Here is an 18,736-nt window from a genome sequence, read left to right on the forward strand (position 1 = left end):
TTCCGCTTCCCCTTTATTTTGTTTTGTTTTCGCTGCATCTCGCTCTAACAACCGTCTTGAATTTCGCTTCGTAGTAAAACGTGAAAACGAGAATAAGAGCGGCGGGAGCAGCAAGTGAATTTTTTCACTGAGCGCACACACGCAGGGCGGAAAAGGCGCGCGAACGTTGACGGAACGACGGAAAGTTGTGGAACAGGCGAACTGAATGAACTGTGGAACGAGTTTGTGTGGTAGGCACTTACACTTATTTTTGTGGAACCAAAAATGCGGATCAACGAACGATCGGATGGCTTGTGTGGATCGTACGTGCGCGAAGAGAGCGGGGAATAGTTTGAATTCCAGAAAATGCACACATGGCTTGAAAGTTAACGACGATGTCCCGAGTTTCATCTTATAGACGGGGTCGTGGCACTTGATACACATTGTTTTTGTCTTTGGAAAGATCTCGATTGATCATACATAAATGAAAACAAGATGAGCAATTCGTTGCAGCAACAACAAATACGTGGATGAAAACAAGTGCGTCACTCATTAATAAATAAATAATTAATGGGCGGCGCATTCAAAATGTAAAAGTAAACGCAAAATGCTTGCTCCCTCGCGGCAATAACGGAACCCTGACTTGCAAATCGCAAAATCGCTGAAATGAATTCGATATATGTATATATGTATGTACATAACTGTTGTTTTTCGAAAGACCTGCAAATAAATTAAGAAAGTTTCACAAATTTTCCAAATTAATAGTTGTCAGACAATTAGTGTAACAAGGGTTTTCCACAGATGAAGTATAGAATATAAGAAAAATGAACAAATTCCATTAACACAAACTATATGAAAAAAATAAAAATATAAATGTTATTGCCAGCATATGTATGTATATATGTATATAAATCACACAATTTCCCCATTATTCATGTGTGTGTCGATTAAAACAAATGGAAGTTCTTCCACTTCTCCACACCTCTTTTTCGCACCATAAACTCTTCTCTCTCTCTCTCTCTCTCTTCCAGTTCTCCCGCTCTCGGTTCGGTAAATGTGGCCCGATGCCGCCGTTCCCCGTTTTTGCGCGCTCTCCGTGCCTTTTGGTTCGCCTTCTCGCTTCATTTTAAATGTGAAATTTGACGGGTTCGGTCGTGGTCGCGCATACAAACTTGATGCACATTGGAAAAACAGCAACGGCCGAGTTTTCCTTTCAACGCGCCAAAAAGAAAAGCGAGTAACACCCGAGTCTCCGTGTATACGTATACTTACAATTATAATTCGCAATCACAAAGGTTTTACAACTGTCGCCGGACGGTGAAAACAAGTGAAGAAATAAAAGCGAAGAAAAAAAAAGTAATAGAAAAACCAGTGAAAAGCAAGCAACTGAAATTATGAGTGTGGCGAGAAACTTCAACTGACGAAAGCAATCCGTTTACCGTTGTCCTCTGCCTCTTCATCCTCCCCGAGAACGGAGGAGACCGCGAAAAATATCATGAAATGTAAAAGCTGGTCCAACAAAATTAACAACTACGTTGTGCGCAAAATAAAGTCCATCAAGGTAAATATTCCGAAAAAACAAGGAAAACCAATAACTCATAATAGTGACTTCAAAATGTGTGGTGTTCAAAGTAATTGGCCTTGATTGCATGAGTATATAGATATTTCTTGAAATTATGCTAAAGGAAAATATCCCTTTATATACCAAGCCTACTTAAAATTGTTGAAGTGTAAAAAAAAATATGTGTGTACAACATACAACAGCGTTGATATGTTACCAAAATTGGCATAATACGCAATTACAATACGTTTTAAATTGTTGAATTTGTTAATGTCAAAAAATGGTAATGAACTGTCATCAATTTTATCGAGTTATTACTAAAAACTTCTAAATACTTTTAGTTTACAAAATATACAATCTGAAATTTAATTAAATAAAATGGATTATCTCGTGAGGTTGTGAAAGTTAATATTTTGCAATTATTGTAACTAATCAATTTGGATATTTGTTGGATTTCCGTATATTTCATCTATAAAATTTCCATTGACACGGCTTTAAAACCTATCCAGAAGAAGTTGATTATGAATACATTTTCAGATGCTTATATGTATATCGCGATATAAATAGGCAGTGGTTGTGAATACTTAATTTGCAGGCACCCAAAAAAGACCACTCCCCTTGACAACAGAAATAAAATAAATAAAAAAAAAGTTTCTTGCAGACGGGAGTTAACTAAATTTATTTAACAACTGCAGTTCATTGCCTCGCGAATTGCTTGCCTCTTAAACAACAACAACAGAAATACGCAGAAAAAGGCACCATTTGTTTTTGTTTTTGATTTGCTGGTTTCTAAACAACAATTTATTATGCTTTTGTGCACTTTTAATTTCTTTCTATTAGCAATGGCCAATAACTGAATTATTTATTTAATTTTCTCTTGCAACCCAACCAAATGTAAAAATGTATACCCTCTTCCTCTCCTCTTCCGAGCTTATCACTTTTTCTTTTAGCCGTATTCATTTTGCAAATAACTTGGGGAAACAACGTAAACGCCTTTCACTTGCATGTCTGTTGCTCGATTTGTTGTCATTATTTTTACTGTTGTTGTTACACACACTCATCCGCTTACATACATCGTTTATAATATTTATTTACATTTGAAGTTGCCGTCGCTGTTTTGTTTACTACGTATCTGCCTGTCCGCTTTGAGCTGCCCCTTCGCTTTTCAAGCATTTTGTTTTGTCCGCTCTGTTTTCAGGCATTCCTTTCCACGTCCTTCGTTGCCGTGTGTGTGTATTCGTAATCGGGCTCGGATTCCTTTCTCCTTGCCTTTCCTTTGCTTTGTTTATTTTTACACCACTTCTCATTCTCTCTCGTACAAAAATTCCTCAAATTCTTTTTTGTCCACATTTTCCAGCGGGAAAAACGAGTTTTTCCAGCAGCGCCGCATTCTTAGCCTGTCGCCGTCTCTTTCCCGCTATGTTAGTGCCTCCTCTTCTTGCTTGTTTACAGTTAGGAATGCGGTCGTGTTCTCTCTTTTACAAAAAGAGCGTGCGCTCTCTTTGGACTTTTGTAGTTTGCTTGTGGACTTCGATTGGAACTTGTTTTCGCCTGGCACGTCTTGTTTATTTTTAAAAAGTCGCTGGCAAACAATTACAGTGCAACAATTACGCTTTCAAAAGTGGCGCGCAACTTGTTCGCCTTGTAAAAAATTGTGACGCCAGCGGAGACGCGACTGCGCTGCTTTGGCCCCATTTAACTGAGAGAGCGCCGGAGCGGAAGAGCGTTCTCTCGGTGGCGCTCGATTCCCATCGTCTGCGTTGCTCGGGCCAAACGCTTGGAAGTCAGTCTCGCCCGACCATAGTTTCTTATTGGATTTCAAACCAGACGCTTCGTGCACGCGGCGTTCGACTACGCACACACACACACCCACACAGCGCTGGCATTGATATACATACACAGGCGAATACACGACACCCCAAGTTCGTGTGATGTGCTGTGGTGGTGCGATTAAATAATACTCCACAAAAGGCCAAACAAATTACATAAAATCTAAATCGGAATAAAAATAAGTGTATACTCCGTGTTGTGTTCAACGTATTTAACCGATTGTTTTCATTAGTCAAATTAAAGTAGTACAACGTTTGAGAGTGAGTCAGTTCCTAGAAAAAGAAGAGGGCATAAAAAAATAACAGACGCATACAGCGTCTCGTTTCTTATAAATTTTCCTACTGCGTCGGAATTATTGTCTTGATTATTGTTGTTTCTGGCGAACTTTTGTGATTTGTTTCAACAAACATACTGCGGCGGATTAATAATAGTGCAAACCGAGAGAAGCACAAGCGAATGTTAAGAATCAAAGCTAAGAAATAAATAAAATTAAATTCGCACACATACATATACAAAGGCACGCGCAGAGCTGAAAAAATACGCGCGCTTGCACAGTGTGTGTGCGTGTACGCGCTGGCTGGCTCTTCTTCTTCTTTCGTGTGCCCATTGGAATTTGTACCCCAAATCGAAATTACAACATACACAAACAGAGAGCGCCCGTCGATGCCCCAGCACCTAAACGTAAGCGTGTGAGTGCGAGAGTCGTTTCATTTGCATTCTAGTTTAGCTCACTCCGCTCTCTCTGCGTGCGTTTTCATTCATAAGCGCATTTTTACTATTTGGTACTGCAATTTTTACACTAAGCTACAGGACAGACAATATCTTTACAAAATCATTTGCAGTTACGGATACGTATACTGTGAAAATGCAAAGTGGAAAGCAGGCCGTGCCTTTTCCATCAAAGTCATCGCAAAAAGTCGAGTTTAATCACAAGTTCAAAATTACTCGTTAAATTTAAGACCAGAATTTTGAAATGAACCTAATTCAGGTACTGTGTCACTTCAGAAATCTGCATCATTGGGGAAAAACCGCGAAACTTATTCTAAACTATCCTTAAAACAATAATCGTCTGATCCGCATGGTCTGTCCAATAAAAATTCAGGGCAAAAGGCATTGGCTAAAAATACGAAGCCAAGAAAGTCGCGTAAAAAACCGAAATAAGTGGTAAAAAAAAGGCTGCAAAAATTTCGGGAATTTTTTATTACTGTTTGTATATAAAATTGCGAACTAGTAGTATCAGAAAATTTCTGCCCAAGAGCTGTTGAAGCGCACCGATAAATGTGATATATGTACATAGCAACCAAATGTATATTTTAATGTTATATACTATAGTTCCTGAATTAATCTAAGGGGCTCGTTTCCCATTTAGCAGACCAGCAAAAAAAAAAAAAAAAGCTAATGATAGTTTTACCTTTTTTTTCTTTTTATGACTGTTGTGTGGCCTCGGCAAAAGATTTTTATAATTTCTATCTGTCAAAACTAAAAACATGTTGTGTATATTTAGCGTGTACGATTTTGTTTTTCTTTCGCAATAAACTTTTGTCAAATACCTTGAGATAGACATCGCCTCCCACTGTTTTCTGGCTATTTCTAATCAAACGTCCTCTCTGTGCTGCATTTTTTGCTTTCAATTGGCTGCATTCTGTAGACGAAAATCTTATTTATAAATATAAATTGAACACGGACGCTGGGGCAGTGGCAGTGTCAAGACAGGGGCGTGCAGAAGGGGGATCGGTGCGGTGGCTGCAAAACGTCCAACGGCGTTGGCCTGGCAATAAAATAGATTAATTTAAATGTCATTTTTGTCTAGACGCCGCAGACGACGCCGACAACGAGACGTCGAGCGTTTCTGCTCTATGTTTATAGATCGGTTACATATATCCCCCACATCCCCATCCTCATTCGCATCCCCCATGTGATATAGCGGATCTTCGGGTTTTTTGGTTTTCGGCATTTGCCCCAATACACGCCCACTCTGGGTAGACTTTCTCGATTCTTGGAAATTTTTCCACTGCATCTTTATGGACGTGGATCTTCCTCATATCGCCATTATAACGCTCGTCTAGATGCAAATGAGTTTTTTTTGGCTTTGGGTGACGTAGAAATTTGGTTAAAGCCATGTAATGGACAACAATACGGTTTGGAATTTTGGGTATTTCCTGTTTTGTTTTCGGCCTCTGAAGCTTTTTGTGCCATTCACCAATCGGTTGACTAGTTTCAGTCGCTGACGCAGATCGTCGTCTTAATTAGCGTCGCAGTCGCCAAAAAAAAGTGGGTTGGCAACTTTTTTAAAATTGTTTTTTTGTTTAATGCGTTAAAGCGGCAGAATTCAGATATCTGAAAATTTTATGTTTATTTTGTTTGGATTGACTAGTGGGTGTATCACGGCGTGTTGTTGAGGTCATGTTTTAACATAGAAAGAAAAGAGACTGTTCTTTTCTAATTTCCAATTGTGTTGCGAGTACGAGAGCTGCGGGTAGGAAAAGTAAACCAACCGCATTCCAATCCGAGTGACGCACATCGGACCCCTAATAACAACGATTACCATTTAGGGCTTGTTGTTGCCGTAGATAATACACCTGTTTTGGGGCTTGGGGACGGGTCCCTTTGGGGCCTTCCCAGACAAAACGATCATTTTTAAATGGGTCGGATTGGATTTGAACCAAACTTCTTTTGTTCGTCTGGGTTCCCATGTCATGGCCCAAGTCCCCAATACCGAAGCCATGTTCCATTCGTATCTTAATCTTTGACTCGTTGTTTCTCTAAAATTAGCCACCAGCTGAAACTCTCATTGACGCATTTGCTCACCTTGTTTTTATGGCTTTTTGATTTTTATTCATATTCCGAGTTTGTGTGGCTGGTTTTATGGTGTGTCTGTTGCATAATTAATAATCTGGGCTGAAGCTGATTTGGTTTCTTATCTGAGTTGGGCTTTTGTCAAATAATGTGGTATATACACTGTGCATCATATTTGCATACACGGGATTTATAAATGTGGTCATCACTTTAATATGTATGCTGGTGATATACTAGCTGAGGGCTTCCCCATGGTTTTAATTCCCTAAGAAATCACGCCACAGAAATTTGGTTCACTTAGGGTAAACTGGTCAACAAAGAAACACAAACGAACCAATAAACGAGAAGCGAACGAAAACAAAGCCAAAGTCCAGCAGCATAAACTTCTAATAGAAATGTAAACAGGTGGCAATGAACTTTATTATATTTTTATGCTCCAAGTCCTTGAACCCGCCAAAATCAAAGTCACACAAAGTAAAGCGTAAAGCAAAAACAACACGGCAATGAACTTGACGTCAATGGCGGACCATTGGGCCGACTCTTGTCGTTCTGCCTTTTGTGGACCTGTTCTTGAGTTCCGCTTTGGAGCCCCGTCTTCGAGGCTTTGCGGCTGCTCAGCAGACAATTAATTTATTGCGTGTCCAATTTCTCGTTTAGTATAAGTCTCGAAAGTCGAGAGAAGTGAGTTGGGGGTTTTTCTTTGTAAATTACGACCATTTGAAATTGAATCAGTAAACTCGGCAAAATATCAAAACATTGTAATCAAAACAAGGAGGAAGCAAATGATGTACTATATTAAATTTAGCATTGTTTTAATCGCAAATACTTTGCATATATTTTTTCCAGATTAACGGTACACAGCAGCAGCTCCAATTGCCAGGAAGCGGCGCTAGCGGAATCTCAGCGGCAGCCGTAATCTCGGTTGCATCGGATTGCAGCGAAAACTGCAGCAGCAACGGCGTCGAGCATCAACAGCTTTTCAATATTGCTGCCACCACAGCAACTTCGGCGACAGCGGCAACAATGCCGGCTATGGCCAAGGAGAAAGCCTCAGCAACAGTGTCCTTGGGCGAGTCGAATTTCAGAGATATCAACCTAAAAGACTTGGCCGTGGTCGTCGAAGCGGCGTCGCGGCTGCATCACCAGCAACACACGTGCGGCTGCGGAGCAGTATCGGCAGCTGAGACCAACAACAACAGTCGCTACGGCAGTAGCAAGTATCTGACAAACGGTAAGCTCAATCCTGTGTTGCTGAAGAATTTGCGTGTCACTGCCAGTGACTGAGTAACCCAAATAGAGTGTGCTTCAAGTAGTTTCCTAAAGCACAGCTCGTTGCCCGTTGGCAACATGTTTCTGCTTCGACGCTAACGCAACCTTTCTGCTTTTCTTTGGCAGGCCACACTTCGCCTTTGGCGGCAGCGGTTGCTAGCAACAGTTCGTCTGTGGCCACGACACCGCACTGCAGCAAGTTGCACAACTGCAGTCTGCAGCAGTACCAGAATGACATAAGGCAGCAGACGGAATTACTGGACATGTTGCGGCAGCAGCATCAGCAGGGCTACCAGGCGCAGCAACAGCAGCAGCAGCAGCAACAACCGCAGCAGCAGCAACAGCTACAAAATCCTGCGCCCAGGAGGTCTCCCAACGATTTCATTTTTGGTCGTTACATAGGCGAGGGCAGCTACAGCATAGTTTATCTGGCCGTGGACATACACTCTCGCCGCGAATATGCAAGTAAGTCCTCTTTACATTCTAGTGGGTACTACTTAAACACCAGTTAGTTAGTGAGTCGGCACTTACTTTCGCGCAGTGTGCCACTAGACCAACGCCGCCCACAGCATTTGCACGGCACTTGTATGGCCTCTGCTTGGCGCCAGCGCGAGAATGCGGTCGCCATGTAGACGCGGCGCTTTTGCCACTCCGCTCTGCCTGTCACCTGCTTGGCTTGCCAACGATCGCCTACATGGCGTATATGCTATAATATGTTGCGCCAATACTCATGCGCCTGCGTCTTCGGACGAGGAGGATCGTCTTCCCATGGGAGTGCTGGCCAGATTTCAGCGAAGTTTGCACTAATCTCATATTCAAATTGGTCAACATTTTCCAAGGCATACGGTTTCTTCCACTGCCTGCTATTTGGAAAACATTTGGGGTACGCGCACGTGACCCTTTCGTTATAGGTAATTTCATCAGTGCGTCAGTAAAACTTGCTAAATAACGACGCTGGTCTGTTATCAGTGTGATAAGCCGAATGTCGCACTGTAGCTCTTTGCTTTTGTTTAGCTTGTTTATCGATTAAAGCCGAAAGCTGACGTTGGCGACAATTTGGCGTCGAGCTCCCGCGCACCATCAGCTGTTTAGTCGTTCACCGTTTTATATTGCAATTTGAATGAACGGCAAATAAACCAGTCTGAAATCGAGCTGGAAAGCAGCTGGTAGGTGTTGTTCACTAGATTTCTCGAGCCATTGTTTTAAGAGGCTATACATTGCCACACACCACAAAGGTGTATTTATGCTGACTTATTTTTCCACCTTGTGTTTATTTGTGCTAAGCCAATTTGCTTAAAGATTTTCAGTTGTTCCAGTGCTTCTCAGTGGGCGTGTACGCGGTGAGTGGCGGCTGCAAAATTCTGCCTCGGCAGCAACAAATCAATACGGTCACAAGAGGAGGAAGGCACGTGTTGCATAAATGCAAACGCAAACAGAAACACGCACAAAAACAATGCGAACTGTGGAGGAGAAGAACGGCACGTGGTTATCAGAATGCATTTGCAGTTAGGGGCGGAGTCTTTGGGGAATTTGGTAGTACTAAAGGGGCTGTCAGTATTATCAAGTAAATAACTGGAATTTCTTTTGTGGAAGTGAATAAGTGCGAATGCTTATCCAGAGTGTCTCTCTTTCACCCTCGCACCCCTTCCCTCCCGATACGCTGACCCTGCCTAAAGCTGCAATTACTGCTCTGGCCGCTTTAATTGCATGTAAAGCGAAAGGCAATAATAACAAAGTCAATTTGTTTAAAAATAGGAAGCGCACTCACACAAGTCGTAAACAGTTTCCCCTACGCGTGTCGCTCCGTTAAATTAATAAACGTATTCTGTTTGCACTTTTGGCATTGAATCCGATGCAGCTGGTGCATTCAATACAAGCAAACATTACCAAACTATTTGCAATCGGGAGCAGAGTCGGCGATGGTTTGAAGGTCACCGTTCGTATTTCGGCAGGTTTGTGTGTTTTTGCCCTCAACCGAATGGGTTTCATAGCCAGCAACAATTTTCCCCCAACCACGTACACATCGCAGCACACACTGGCGCAGGCGCCTCCCACGTACGAACACACACGAACAGAAATGAACACGCACGCAGATTCCCTATGAACGCAGCAGTTTTCGTTTTCATGCGCCCATCTCGCTCTTACGCTTTTACCGGCGTCATTGTTGTTGTTTTGCCAGTTCGATGACGACAGCGGCGTCTATTTGACGCCATACGAAATTCGGTTTAGGCTTTTCACATTTCCTGCGCAGCTACATAGTATGTATTTCATCATCTTTGGCAACAACATACATATGCCACATTCTTCGGGGTATCTTTATTTTCCGTTCGCCTACCTGGATTTCGAATTCTCGATTCCTGCAATGGAAGATTGTTCCTTAACAACACGTGCTCGTGCATATAATCCTGAGGTAAGGGAGCAAGGGAGTTGGAGAGAGGCGTACAGAGAGAGAGAGAGAGAATCAGCAGTAGCTGTTGGTTTCCTGAGTTGCGGTAAAATGCCAAGAATATTAAAAGTTATTTATTATGGTACTTGCCAGGTAGTCTCGTGTACAGTTAAGCGAGCTAGTTTTAATCGGGCAAGCTAAGAACTTGCTAATACTAGTGTACCCAATAAGTACATATAAACATTTTCAATGTACCCCAGTTCCTCCGCCCCTGTTTTTTGGGCCACTGAACTCCTCGCACACGCAATCCTGGCCTCGAACCCGTTTGCCTTCCTTATCGGGCTACGTTTGGCATTCCCATCCAGTTCTCCATCTCCTCGACACCGTATTCTTTCTTGGGGTTGCTGTCTGGTACTTTCTTGGCAGTCACCTTTGTGCCCGCTCCACGGTGTTATTTTTAATTACACATTTATTTTTGGACAGCAGCTGCTGCTGCGCAGTCGCAGCTGGCTGCGGCCGGGGGTATTCAACTGAAATAGTCGCTTGCTTGGCTGCCTAGGGGGTTCTCTTTTGGCTCCGTAATGTGATATTGGATCGAGGAACTGGGTCATTCAACCCATGACTGGACTCCTGTCGTTGGAATCCTTTCCAGCTTACTCCCCCAGGCGTTTTCATACTTTTCTGTTTTTCACCTTGCCTTTCGTTTTCTCTTTTATACGCTTGCCACAGCTGTCGTCGTCGGCAGATGGTGGAGGGGTGTTGGGTGGGTGGCTGTCTTCTGCACGTGCCAAGGACATTTGGCGGGCTGTTGGGCCGCCCGACGCTTTATGGCCGAAATTAAATAGCGCCAGGAAGTCGCACTTCCCGCACTTCCTCTTTTATTGCACACGCACACACTCACATCTCGTTGTATCTCCTTTTAACAGTTGTGTTCGTCGAAGTCCTTTGCGTTCAGTCAATATGTCGCCAAATCCCCCAAGGATGTGTACATGTATGTGCGTACATATATATGTACGAATGTAAAATAACGCCGCTACTCCAAGGGGGCAATAAACTTTTGTTAGCCGGGAGAGAGAGAAGCAACAACCAACAATAATAACAATAAAAAATATGCACGAGCACCCATAAAAAGACAACTCGAAAACTCTACAGCCGGATTACTGTGAAAGCTTCTAAATTAACACGCGGTGGGAGAGTTTTACCATTTCGATCAGCGAGGTGCACTTAAAGTGATTACGAGAATTTCTTTTAGCTGTAGGTGAGTTCTTTAAGAATGACGAGGAGTGGCCCACTCAGAACACCAAAGCGAGCTACAACTGCAGGCTCTTAGCTAGCTTTCTGTCCCACTCCCGTTGCTGCATATTTGCTTGTAAACCAAAAAGATTGGGAAGATTTTGTATCGAGTGTCATTGTAGTCGTACTTAATGCTGCCTATTTGTCGTCTCTACTGGTGTTCCTATTTTGTATATATTGGGTTTACCCACTGTTCCTTTCTAGAACTGCAGATATTGGGCATCCGCATGTTACGTCATGCGGAAATTTAAAGCGATCTCAGCTCGTGGCTATATATTTCCTATCGCCAAAGGTCAAACTCGCGTTCGGTTTTCTGTGATGACCTAATATTTGAGGAATTGGAAATTTGGGATATTACTGGATATATGTATTTAGCTTCTCATTAGCACAATATTTCCTTCAGGTTCTTAGAATGTCGCATTTCGGTCGTTGTCTTCCAGCAACAAGAACAACTTGCAACCGCAATAAGGTTGCAGAATCTTTATTTTGGTTTATTTATAGAATCTGTATTCGTGTCCCGCTCACACGCGGCACTGCCTTATCGACGCGCTCACTCTAACTTTCTGGTCGGTGTAGTCAATCTGTGTAGCTCTACCTCGCTCTGCCATTCAAAACTCGTTGGATAGCATTCCTTGCAGCAACAAGTTGCAATATTGGTGTTTTCCTTGATATTTTCGCCTGCCTTTGATTTCTGCATTTTATTTGTGTTTTTATTAGCCCGTTGCAAATTTAGTACTGTACTAAAAATACCGAAAACATGAAAAGCGAAGAGGATGACGCTAAAGTATTACAAAAGTACTTCTGATTTAGCGGGATAAACCGATGTGGCAACTCTAAAACCTCAAGAGCGAGCTTCGGGCAAATATTTATGCTTAGACGGCGAATTGTGTCGTTTTTTTTTCACCGCTTTGCAGCTGTTTGTTGGCTGTTTACTTATGTGTTTACTTTCGGTGATGTTTGTGTTGTTGTTGTTGGACATGCTGCACGGCAGGAAAAAGAGAAACAGAAACGGCAGCAAGTTCAAGGCTATGCTTATCATGGGGTCATTAAACTTAACCAAAATCGGGAAAAAAGCACGACAAATATCAGAGTAGAGCCGCCGAGTGAATTAATAATGTGACTTTTTTAATTAAGGTGAAGAAAAAGGCCAAGCATGCGCAAACATTCGAAAAAAAAGAAAGTGAAGGTGAAATAGGTAATGTTTTTATTGCATCGGATCGGAACGATAACCACATCGTTTTTTTTATTTTGCGCAACAAATTTTTGAAGGTCAATTCTGTTTTTACGCACTTTTTTGTGCTGTTCTATCGTTTGGGAAATTTAAAACGCATAAAAAACATTTTCGTTCTGTTCTTTTTGATTTCTCGGTTATTTGTTGTTGCTGCCGCCGCGCTTTGTTAATCTTTTAATTGCTGTATTTTGTTTTTCCTCTTTGTGTTTATTTTGTTGCCACTCGACCGACGACTTATCGCCCCCGATGTTTTTTAGACAAGATTCCGATTTCATTTTTTATTCTATTTGATTTTCCCTGTTCTGTTTACCCTCTGTTGCCGCGAATAGTTATTGGCAGACCGTTTTGTTTTGATCTTGATAGAGGGACCTGCAAAAAAATAAATGCAAAATTATCTTGAAATTTATTTTTTTTGCATATAGACTTTTAATAGTGTGAAATGTTGACAGATATGGTTCGGGCTAATTTATTATTTTTAGCATTATTTTCATCACATCTGTGATTTTCCGTTGCGATTGTCAATCATAAGCGTATTCGTGATTGGAAAACAAAATAACGGCGGACAGAAACAAATGGGAAACTACTGATAAGCGGTCAAAACTCTCTCATAATCATAATAACCGTTAACCCCGCGCGGGAGGGAGTGCAATGCAAGTTTGAAACACCGCTTCACACGGCCCATCTGTGTAGTTCCCACTACCTCTTGTTCCTGCTGCTCTCACTCTCTCTCTCTCTCCGCAAATTCCAGTTAAACAACCAGTTTTAATTTTGTTTAACTCCTCGTTCTCCATCTCATTCAAACGTTCTGGACTTGCTGTGATTTTTTGGGTGGCCGAAAAGTGGAAAAGGGAAGGAAGTCAAAACAAGTTCCTCTAAGGGCGCTCGCTTTCGTTTGTCTTGCTGTTAATTTAGCAATTTGATCGAGTTCTGAAAGCAACATTCCCCTCTTGTCTCTTACACGATTTCTTTCAACGTATTCCTTGCCTATTGCCCTTCATTTCTCTTCTACGGTTTTCTCCCCACTGAAAACTCTTTATTTCACCAGGTCACAAAAGAGTCGCAAGCAATGTCTGATTGGGCCACCAAAATGTAGGGGGAAGTCAGTCCACCGGACTGTAAAAATTTGGTCGCCTGTTGTGCAAAAAAAAAAAAAAAATAAATAAATAAACCATGTGTGCTAGCTGGATTGTGTGCTGTTTTATTATTCTCACGCGTACATTTTGTGTGCTTATTTCTACATACATACAGAAGTCGCATTTTTAAATACAATTATTTAATCACTTGCATTGGTATGTATATGTCTATGTCTTTGTTGTTGCTAAGAGCGGTTCCCGCAAGCAAAATGTGGTTTGCCAGCCAATTCGGACTAATCGATATCACTGAGCGAAATTATGGATACTATGGATACTGAATTCCAGAAACAAATACATACACATGCAATTTGATCTATGCTTTTAGGTTTTCTATTCTTAATCCCCATCTGACCCTATCGGCTTTCGATCTTCTCCTTGCAGTTAAAGTGTGCGAGAAGCGGCTGATCCTGCGCGAACGGAAGCAGGACTACATCAAACGGGAACGCGAAGTGATGCACCAGATGACCAACGTGCCCGGCTTCGTGAACCTGTCGTGCACCTTCCAGGACCAGCGTTCCCTATACTTCGTCATGACGTACGCACGCAAGGGCGACATGCTGCCATACATTAACCGCGTTGGCAGTTTCGACGTGGCCTGCACACGCCACTACGCCGCCGAGCTTCTGCTGGCCTGCGAGCACATGCACCGGCGCAACGTGGTGCACCGCGACCTCAAGCCCGAGAACATCCTGCTCGACGAGGACATGCACACGCTGATCGCCGACTTCGGGTCTGCCAAGGTGATGACCGCCCACGAAAGGGCGCTGGCCACGGAACACTGTTCGGAGCAGCGGCGCAGTCACTCCGATGACGACGACGAAGACAGCGACCGACTAGACAACGAGGAGGACGAGTACTATGATCGCGATTCGGAGGAGTTGGACGACGGCGAGGGCGACGACGAGCAGCAGCAGGAAGAGATGGACTCTCCGCGTCACCGTCAGAGGCGTTATAACCGTCACCGAAAGGCCAGCTTTGTGGGCACTGCCCAGTATGTTTCACCGGAAGTGCTCCAAAATGGACCAATAACCCCGGCGGCGGACTTGTGGGCACTGGGCTGTATCGTCTACCAGATGATCGCCGGCTTACCGCCATTCCGTGGCAGCAACGATTATGTTATCTTTAAAGAGATCCTTGACTGCGCCGTGGACTTCCCGCAGGGCTTTGATAAGGACGCCGAAGACCTGGTGCGCAAGTTGCTCCGTGTCGACCCGCGTGACCGCCTGGGTGCTCAGGACGAGTTTGGCTACTATGAAAGCATTCGGGCGCACCCATTCTTTGCCGGCATCGACTGGCAGACGCTCCGTCAACAAACCCCTCCTCCTATCTATCCCTACCTACCAGGCGTAAGCCAGGATGAGGACTTCAGGTCCAGCTATACTGTGCCCGGAGACTTGGAGCCGGGCCTGGACGAACGCCAGATATCGCGACTGCTGAGTGCTGAATTGGGCGTTGGCAGCAGTGTGGCCATGCCCGTGAAGCGATCAACCGCAAAGAGTAAGTGTCCATTTCCGTGGTGCCCTAGACGGAGACGTTGACTTATAAATATATATTTTTTTCTTCAGACTCCTTCGACCTGAACGATGCCGAGAAGCTACAGCGTCTCGAGCAACAAAAGACTGACAAGTGGCACGTTTTTGCCGACGGCGAAGTGATCCTCAAGAAGGGGTTTGTTAACAAGCGCAAGGGTCTGTTTGCCCGCAAGCGAATGCTTCTGCTGACCACGGGACCGAGACTCATCTATATCGATCCAGTGCAGATGATCAAAAAGGGCGAGATTCCGTGGAGCCCAGATCTGCGAGCGGAGTACAAAAACTTCAAAATATTTTTTGTCCATACGGTAGGTGGTTTTTTTTTTTTACTTATGGTGGTGTTAAGGATGCACGAGGGGCAACTCGGAAATCCGAGGAAGCATAAGTTTGTTGAACCGATGACATCACAACTAGTGCTAGTGCTTCGTCGACAGTCGCACGCCCACTGAAAAGCAATTTGAGCGTCAGTTTATGCCCCGGGCACGTGTTGGCTATGAAAACAAATTAAATGCGGCATTGAAAACTGCACACGCAAGGCAGATAAAAACTTAAACTTGTCTGGTGAATGAGGTTAAATTTAGCGTTGCGCTCAACTAATTTTTTTTGTTTTGGTTCCATTGCAGCCAAATCGCACCTACTACCTGGATGATCCCGAAGGCTATGCAATCCACTGGTCGGAAGCCATTGAAAGCATGCGCAAGTTAAGCTACGGAGATCCCTCCTCCACATCTGCAGTGTCCTGCTCCAGCGGCAGCAGCAATAGCCTGGCCGTCATCTCAAATTCATCCGCCGCCTCCTCAAGCAATTCGCCCACGGCGCGACGCAGTTCCCCCGCGAACGCTCCTCAAGCTTCGACGGCGTCCGACAATCGGACATTGGGTAGCACCAGAACGGGAACGTCACCAAGCAACAAAACGGCGTCCAAGTAAACGTAGTCCTATTTGTAGCAATGTGAAATTAATTTAGTTGAAATTTAGTGCAAACGAAGCGGTGGTGTAGAAGAGCGGGAATAGAAGTAGAAGTAGCTGATGAAGGGGAACTAATGATCGTGTCTCTAGTGCTATTTATAACCCAATTTCTGTTTTTCGTTTTATATTGTGCTGAGGGCGAAATATATAACACTAACATAAACTAATCTAAATTAAATTACATCTATAACGACTAAGTAAATTCAATTTAAAATTTAAATTAAATATTTATATACAGCATACATAAATACAAATATATTCGTATTTAGTGCGTAGTTAGTCACAATTTAAATGAATTACCGAATTAGGATCGGATCCATATGCAGATCAGACCAGATCGTTGGAAACGGAGGAAAGGTGGCATTCTAGGCTTAAACTTAAACTAATTTCGTGAAGCAAACTAAAAGTCGTATATAAATTTTGAAATACTAGAAAATTGTCTGGAAACTGTAATATACATAATATCTGGAGAAATGGGGTTTTTTGTTTATGTTATCGTGGCAAGAGGATCACGTATGTGTTAATGTAAATTTTGTAAACAGTGTAACTATGTAAAGAACTATGTTAGCTATATATGCGCACGGCGAAACAAAGCCTAAGACGTGAAGAAGGAGATGGGGAAAAAGACGGATAACTATCGATGCCACATAAATAAAAATCGGTGTTTTTCCAGCTTCACGCTCAACTTTTTAGGTAATTCTAATATACAGTTCAACGCTAATTATCATTATTTATCATTGTCATTATTCTTTTCGTTTACCTAATTGCCCTATGAAGAAATGTATAAGACTTGAGCTACTCTAATTGTAACCCTAATGAAAGAACGAATTTTGAATTTGGTTTAATTTTTATTTTGTAAGGGCCGACACTAGAAACTCAGCAGTCGTAGTTCCAATTGTGAAAATGTTGCGGTCGTTGTCTCCACCCGATTCAAATTGAGTGTGTAAAACAAGTCTTATACAAAGTAATGTGTAATAGATGTAAGACAGACTGGGAAAAGTTTCTTAAGCTCTCGCGAATTGTTAAATTTTGTAAACGTCTAAGTTGCGCCCACTACTACTACTATTACTAGAACGCGCCCATCCCCTCCCATATTTACATTTAAGCTATAGCAATTAAGTCATGAGCAGAGGTGTAGAGTAAGGAATCGAAGTTGAAAGAAAGCAAAAAATACATTTTGTACATACATATCGCCTTTGGTCGATATATACATCTAAACATAATTTAATTTTTTTGTTACTTCTAAGTAAATTATTTTTGCTAACCTTAAGTAAATTAAAATTAACGCAATATGCAACAACACACATAAGTATACAATTAATTAAATTAAACGAAAATTACGATTTATTAAAAGATGTCATAGAACGGAGAGCCACTAATAGTGAGAGAAAATAATGTAAAATAAATATTTAAACAAATTTAATATTATCTATATATCAAGTACCAGAACAAGAATGGCAAAAAAGAGAAGCATGTAAAAATAATAAATATATTACAGTTAAAGTACATTGGTCGCAACAAAAAAGATAATCGAGCGAAAGGAACGTATCATAAACAGGAAATATTAAAGAAAAATACAAAAACATTTCAAAGTAACAAAATTACACTCAAATTGGTTTTTATTTCGGTTTGTTTGGTTATTCGAATTGGCAATATCTAACCGATTGGTTATTTGGTGCGCGTATCCCACTATCCAGCGTTGCAAAATGCAACAACTTTCCAATAGGTTTCGATATCTACGTAAGATACTACCACAGAAAACTCATAAAACGACCTGACTATGTTCTACCCTACGCTTGTGCTGCAGTACCTAAAATCGAAGAGGAGAGAGTACAGTGGGCAAGGCTAAGATACAGAAAGACAACTCCTATATTTCTGAAAAACCAAAAAGGGATGGTCCTAACTTAAATAATTGCGCATGCAGTGCGGTTCAAGTCCCGAAGCGATTGCTTGTGTTTTTATCAACTATGGGTAGCCTTAAGGAAATCTATGCATTAATAGAGATAAAACATTTTTTTAAGTAAGAATTTTGAAATCGCCCCAAGTTTAAACATTTTGTAATTTTATATTAACTGAAAAAGGATATGTTTTGATTTTTTTTATTCCGTCTGGGCTCGGTAAACAAACTGCTCATTTACTTAACCTTTTATAGCCCAAAGGAAAAGAGAAAAAAGGGGACTTAACCGAAAGACCTATATAATAGAAAAAGTGCCTAGTTAACCTGTGTAGGATGATTAAAGGAATATTAAAATCATCACATATATTTGATTATAATTAATAAATATTCTACATCTACCAGAGGCAAGTGTATACGAATTTTTTGAGTACGAGTATTTGATACATATATTATTTTATCTTGAAGTTTACTTGTGACTGCAATTAGTTTGTCCTCCATTTTAATTATCTTTCGGACCCTTAATAAATATATACACACACAAACTATGTAAAAAGCGGTGAATAATTACCGTACGGATATGTACATATATGGTGTACTATATAAAAATAAAGTATTTAAATTCCCAAAAAAAAACGATATTCTAACAAAAACCGAAAGCCCAAAAATGTCTTTCTCATTTTGAGAAAAATAAATATTAATAAAGTTTTCGTTTCTTAAATTAAACGTTTTTAAAACCGGAAAACTGCGATTTTGTTATTATTTAATTTAATGTAAAAGGCTGCTTTTTTGTTTCTTTTTTTAATTTTTATATTTGCGTTTAATGGGCTGGTCATATAATGAATAGATTCACTGAATAGTATT

The 18,736-nt window shown here is 41.7% G+C and overlaps 1 protein-coding gene across 5 annotated transcripts; it reads left to right on the forward strand.

Annotated features, from left to right (window-relative positions):
* The first annotated feature begins 1,070 nt into the window (after nucleotides 1–1,070).
* Nucleotides 1,071–17,582, forward strand: LOC6544057 (3-phosphoinositide-dependent protein kinase 1). 5 transcript variants are annotated; one of them, XM_001970933.3, is made up of 6 exons: nucleotides 1,071–1,540; nucleotides 7,013–7,397; nucleotides 7,562–7,900; nucleotides 13,860–14,975; nucleotides 15,044–15,318; nucleotides 15,634–17,582. In XM_001970933.3, the coding sequence occupies exons 1-6, from the start codon at nucleotides 1,475–1,477 to the stop codon at nucleotides 15,937–15,939; spliced, it is 2,487 nt and encodes an 828-aa protein (XP_001970969.1). In that variant the 5' UTR covers nucleotides 1,071–1,474; the 3' UTR covers nucleotides 15,940–17,582. The 5 variants fall into 5 exon arrangements, with proteins under 5 accessions (XP_001970969.1, XP_026833947.1, XP_015013593.1 ...); XM_026978146.1 differs by lacking the exon at nucleotides 1,071–1,540 and adding an exon at nucleotides 3,260–4,059; XM_015158107.2 differs by lacking the exon at nucleotides 1,071–1,540 and adding an exon at nucleotides 3,260–4,051.
* Nucleotides 17,583–18,736: the final 1,154 nt, after the last annotated feature.

The sequence above is a fragment of the Drosophila erecta genome, unplaced genomic scaffold (assembly GCF_003286155.1).
Source record: "Drosophila erecta strain 14021-0224.00,06,07 unplaced genomic scaffold, DereRS2 tig00000021-arrow-pilon, whole genome shotgun sequence".
Classification (NCBI taxonomy): domain Eukaryota; kingdom Metazoa; phylum Arthropoda; class Insecta; order Diptera; family Drosophilidae; genus Drosophila; species Drosophila erecta.

What these genes read in the sequence shown, in the direction of transcription:
- LOC6544057 (XM_001970933.3), top strand. Translation starts at nt 1,475, where the DNA reads ATGAAATGTAAAAGCTGGTCCAACAAAATTAACAACTACGTTGTGCGC. An exon ending in GCAAAATAAAGTCCATCAAG is followed by an intron (nt 1,541 to 7,012) that starts GTAAATATTCCG and finishes TATTTTTTCCAG; the next exon opens with ATTAACGGTACACAGCAGCA. An exon ending in GAAGCGATCAACCGCAAAGA is followed by an intron (nt 14,976 to 15,043) that starts GTAAGTGTCCAT and finishes TTTTTTCTTCAG; the next exon opens with ACTCCTTCGACCTGAACGAT.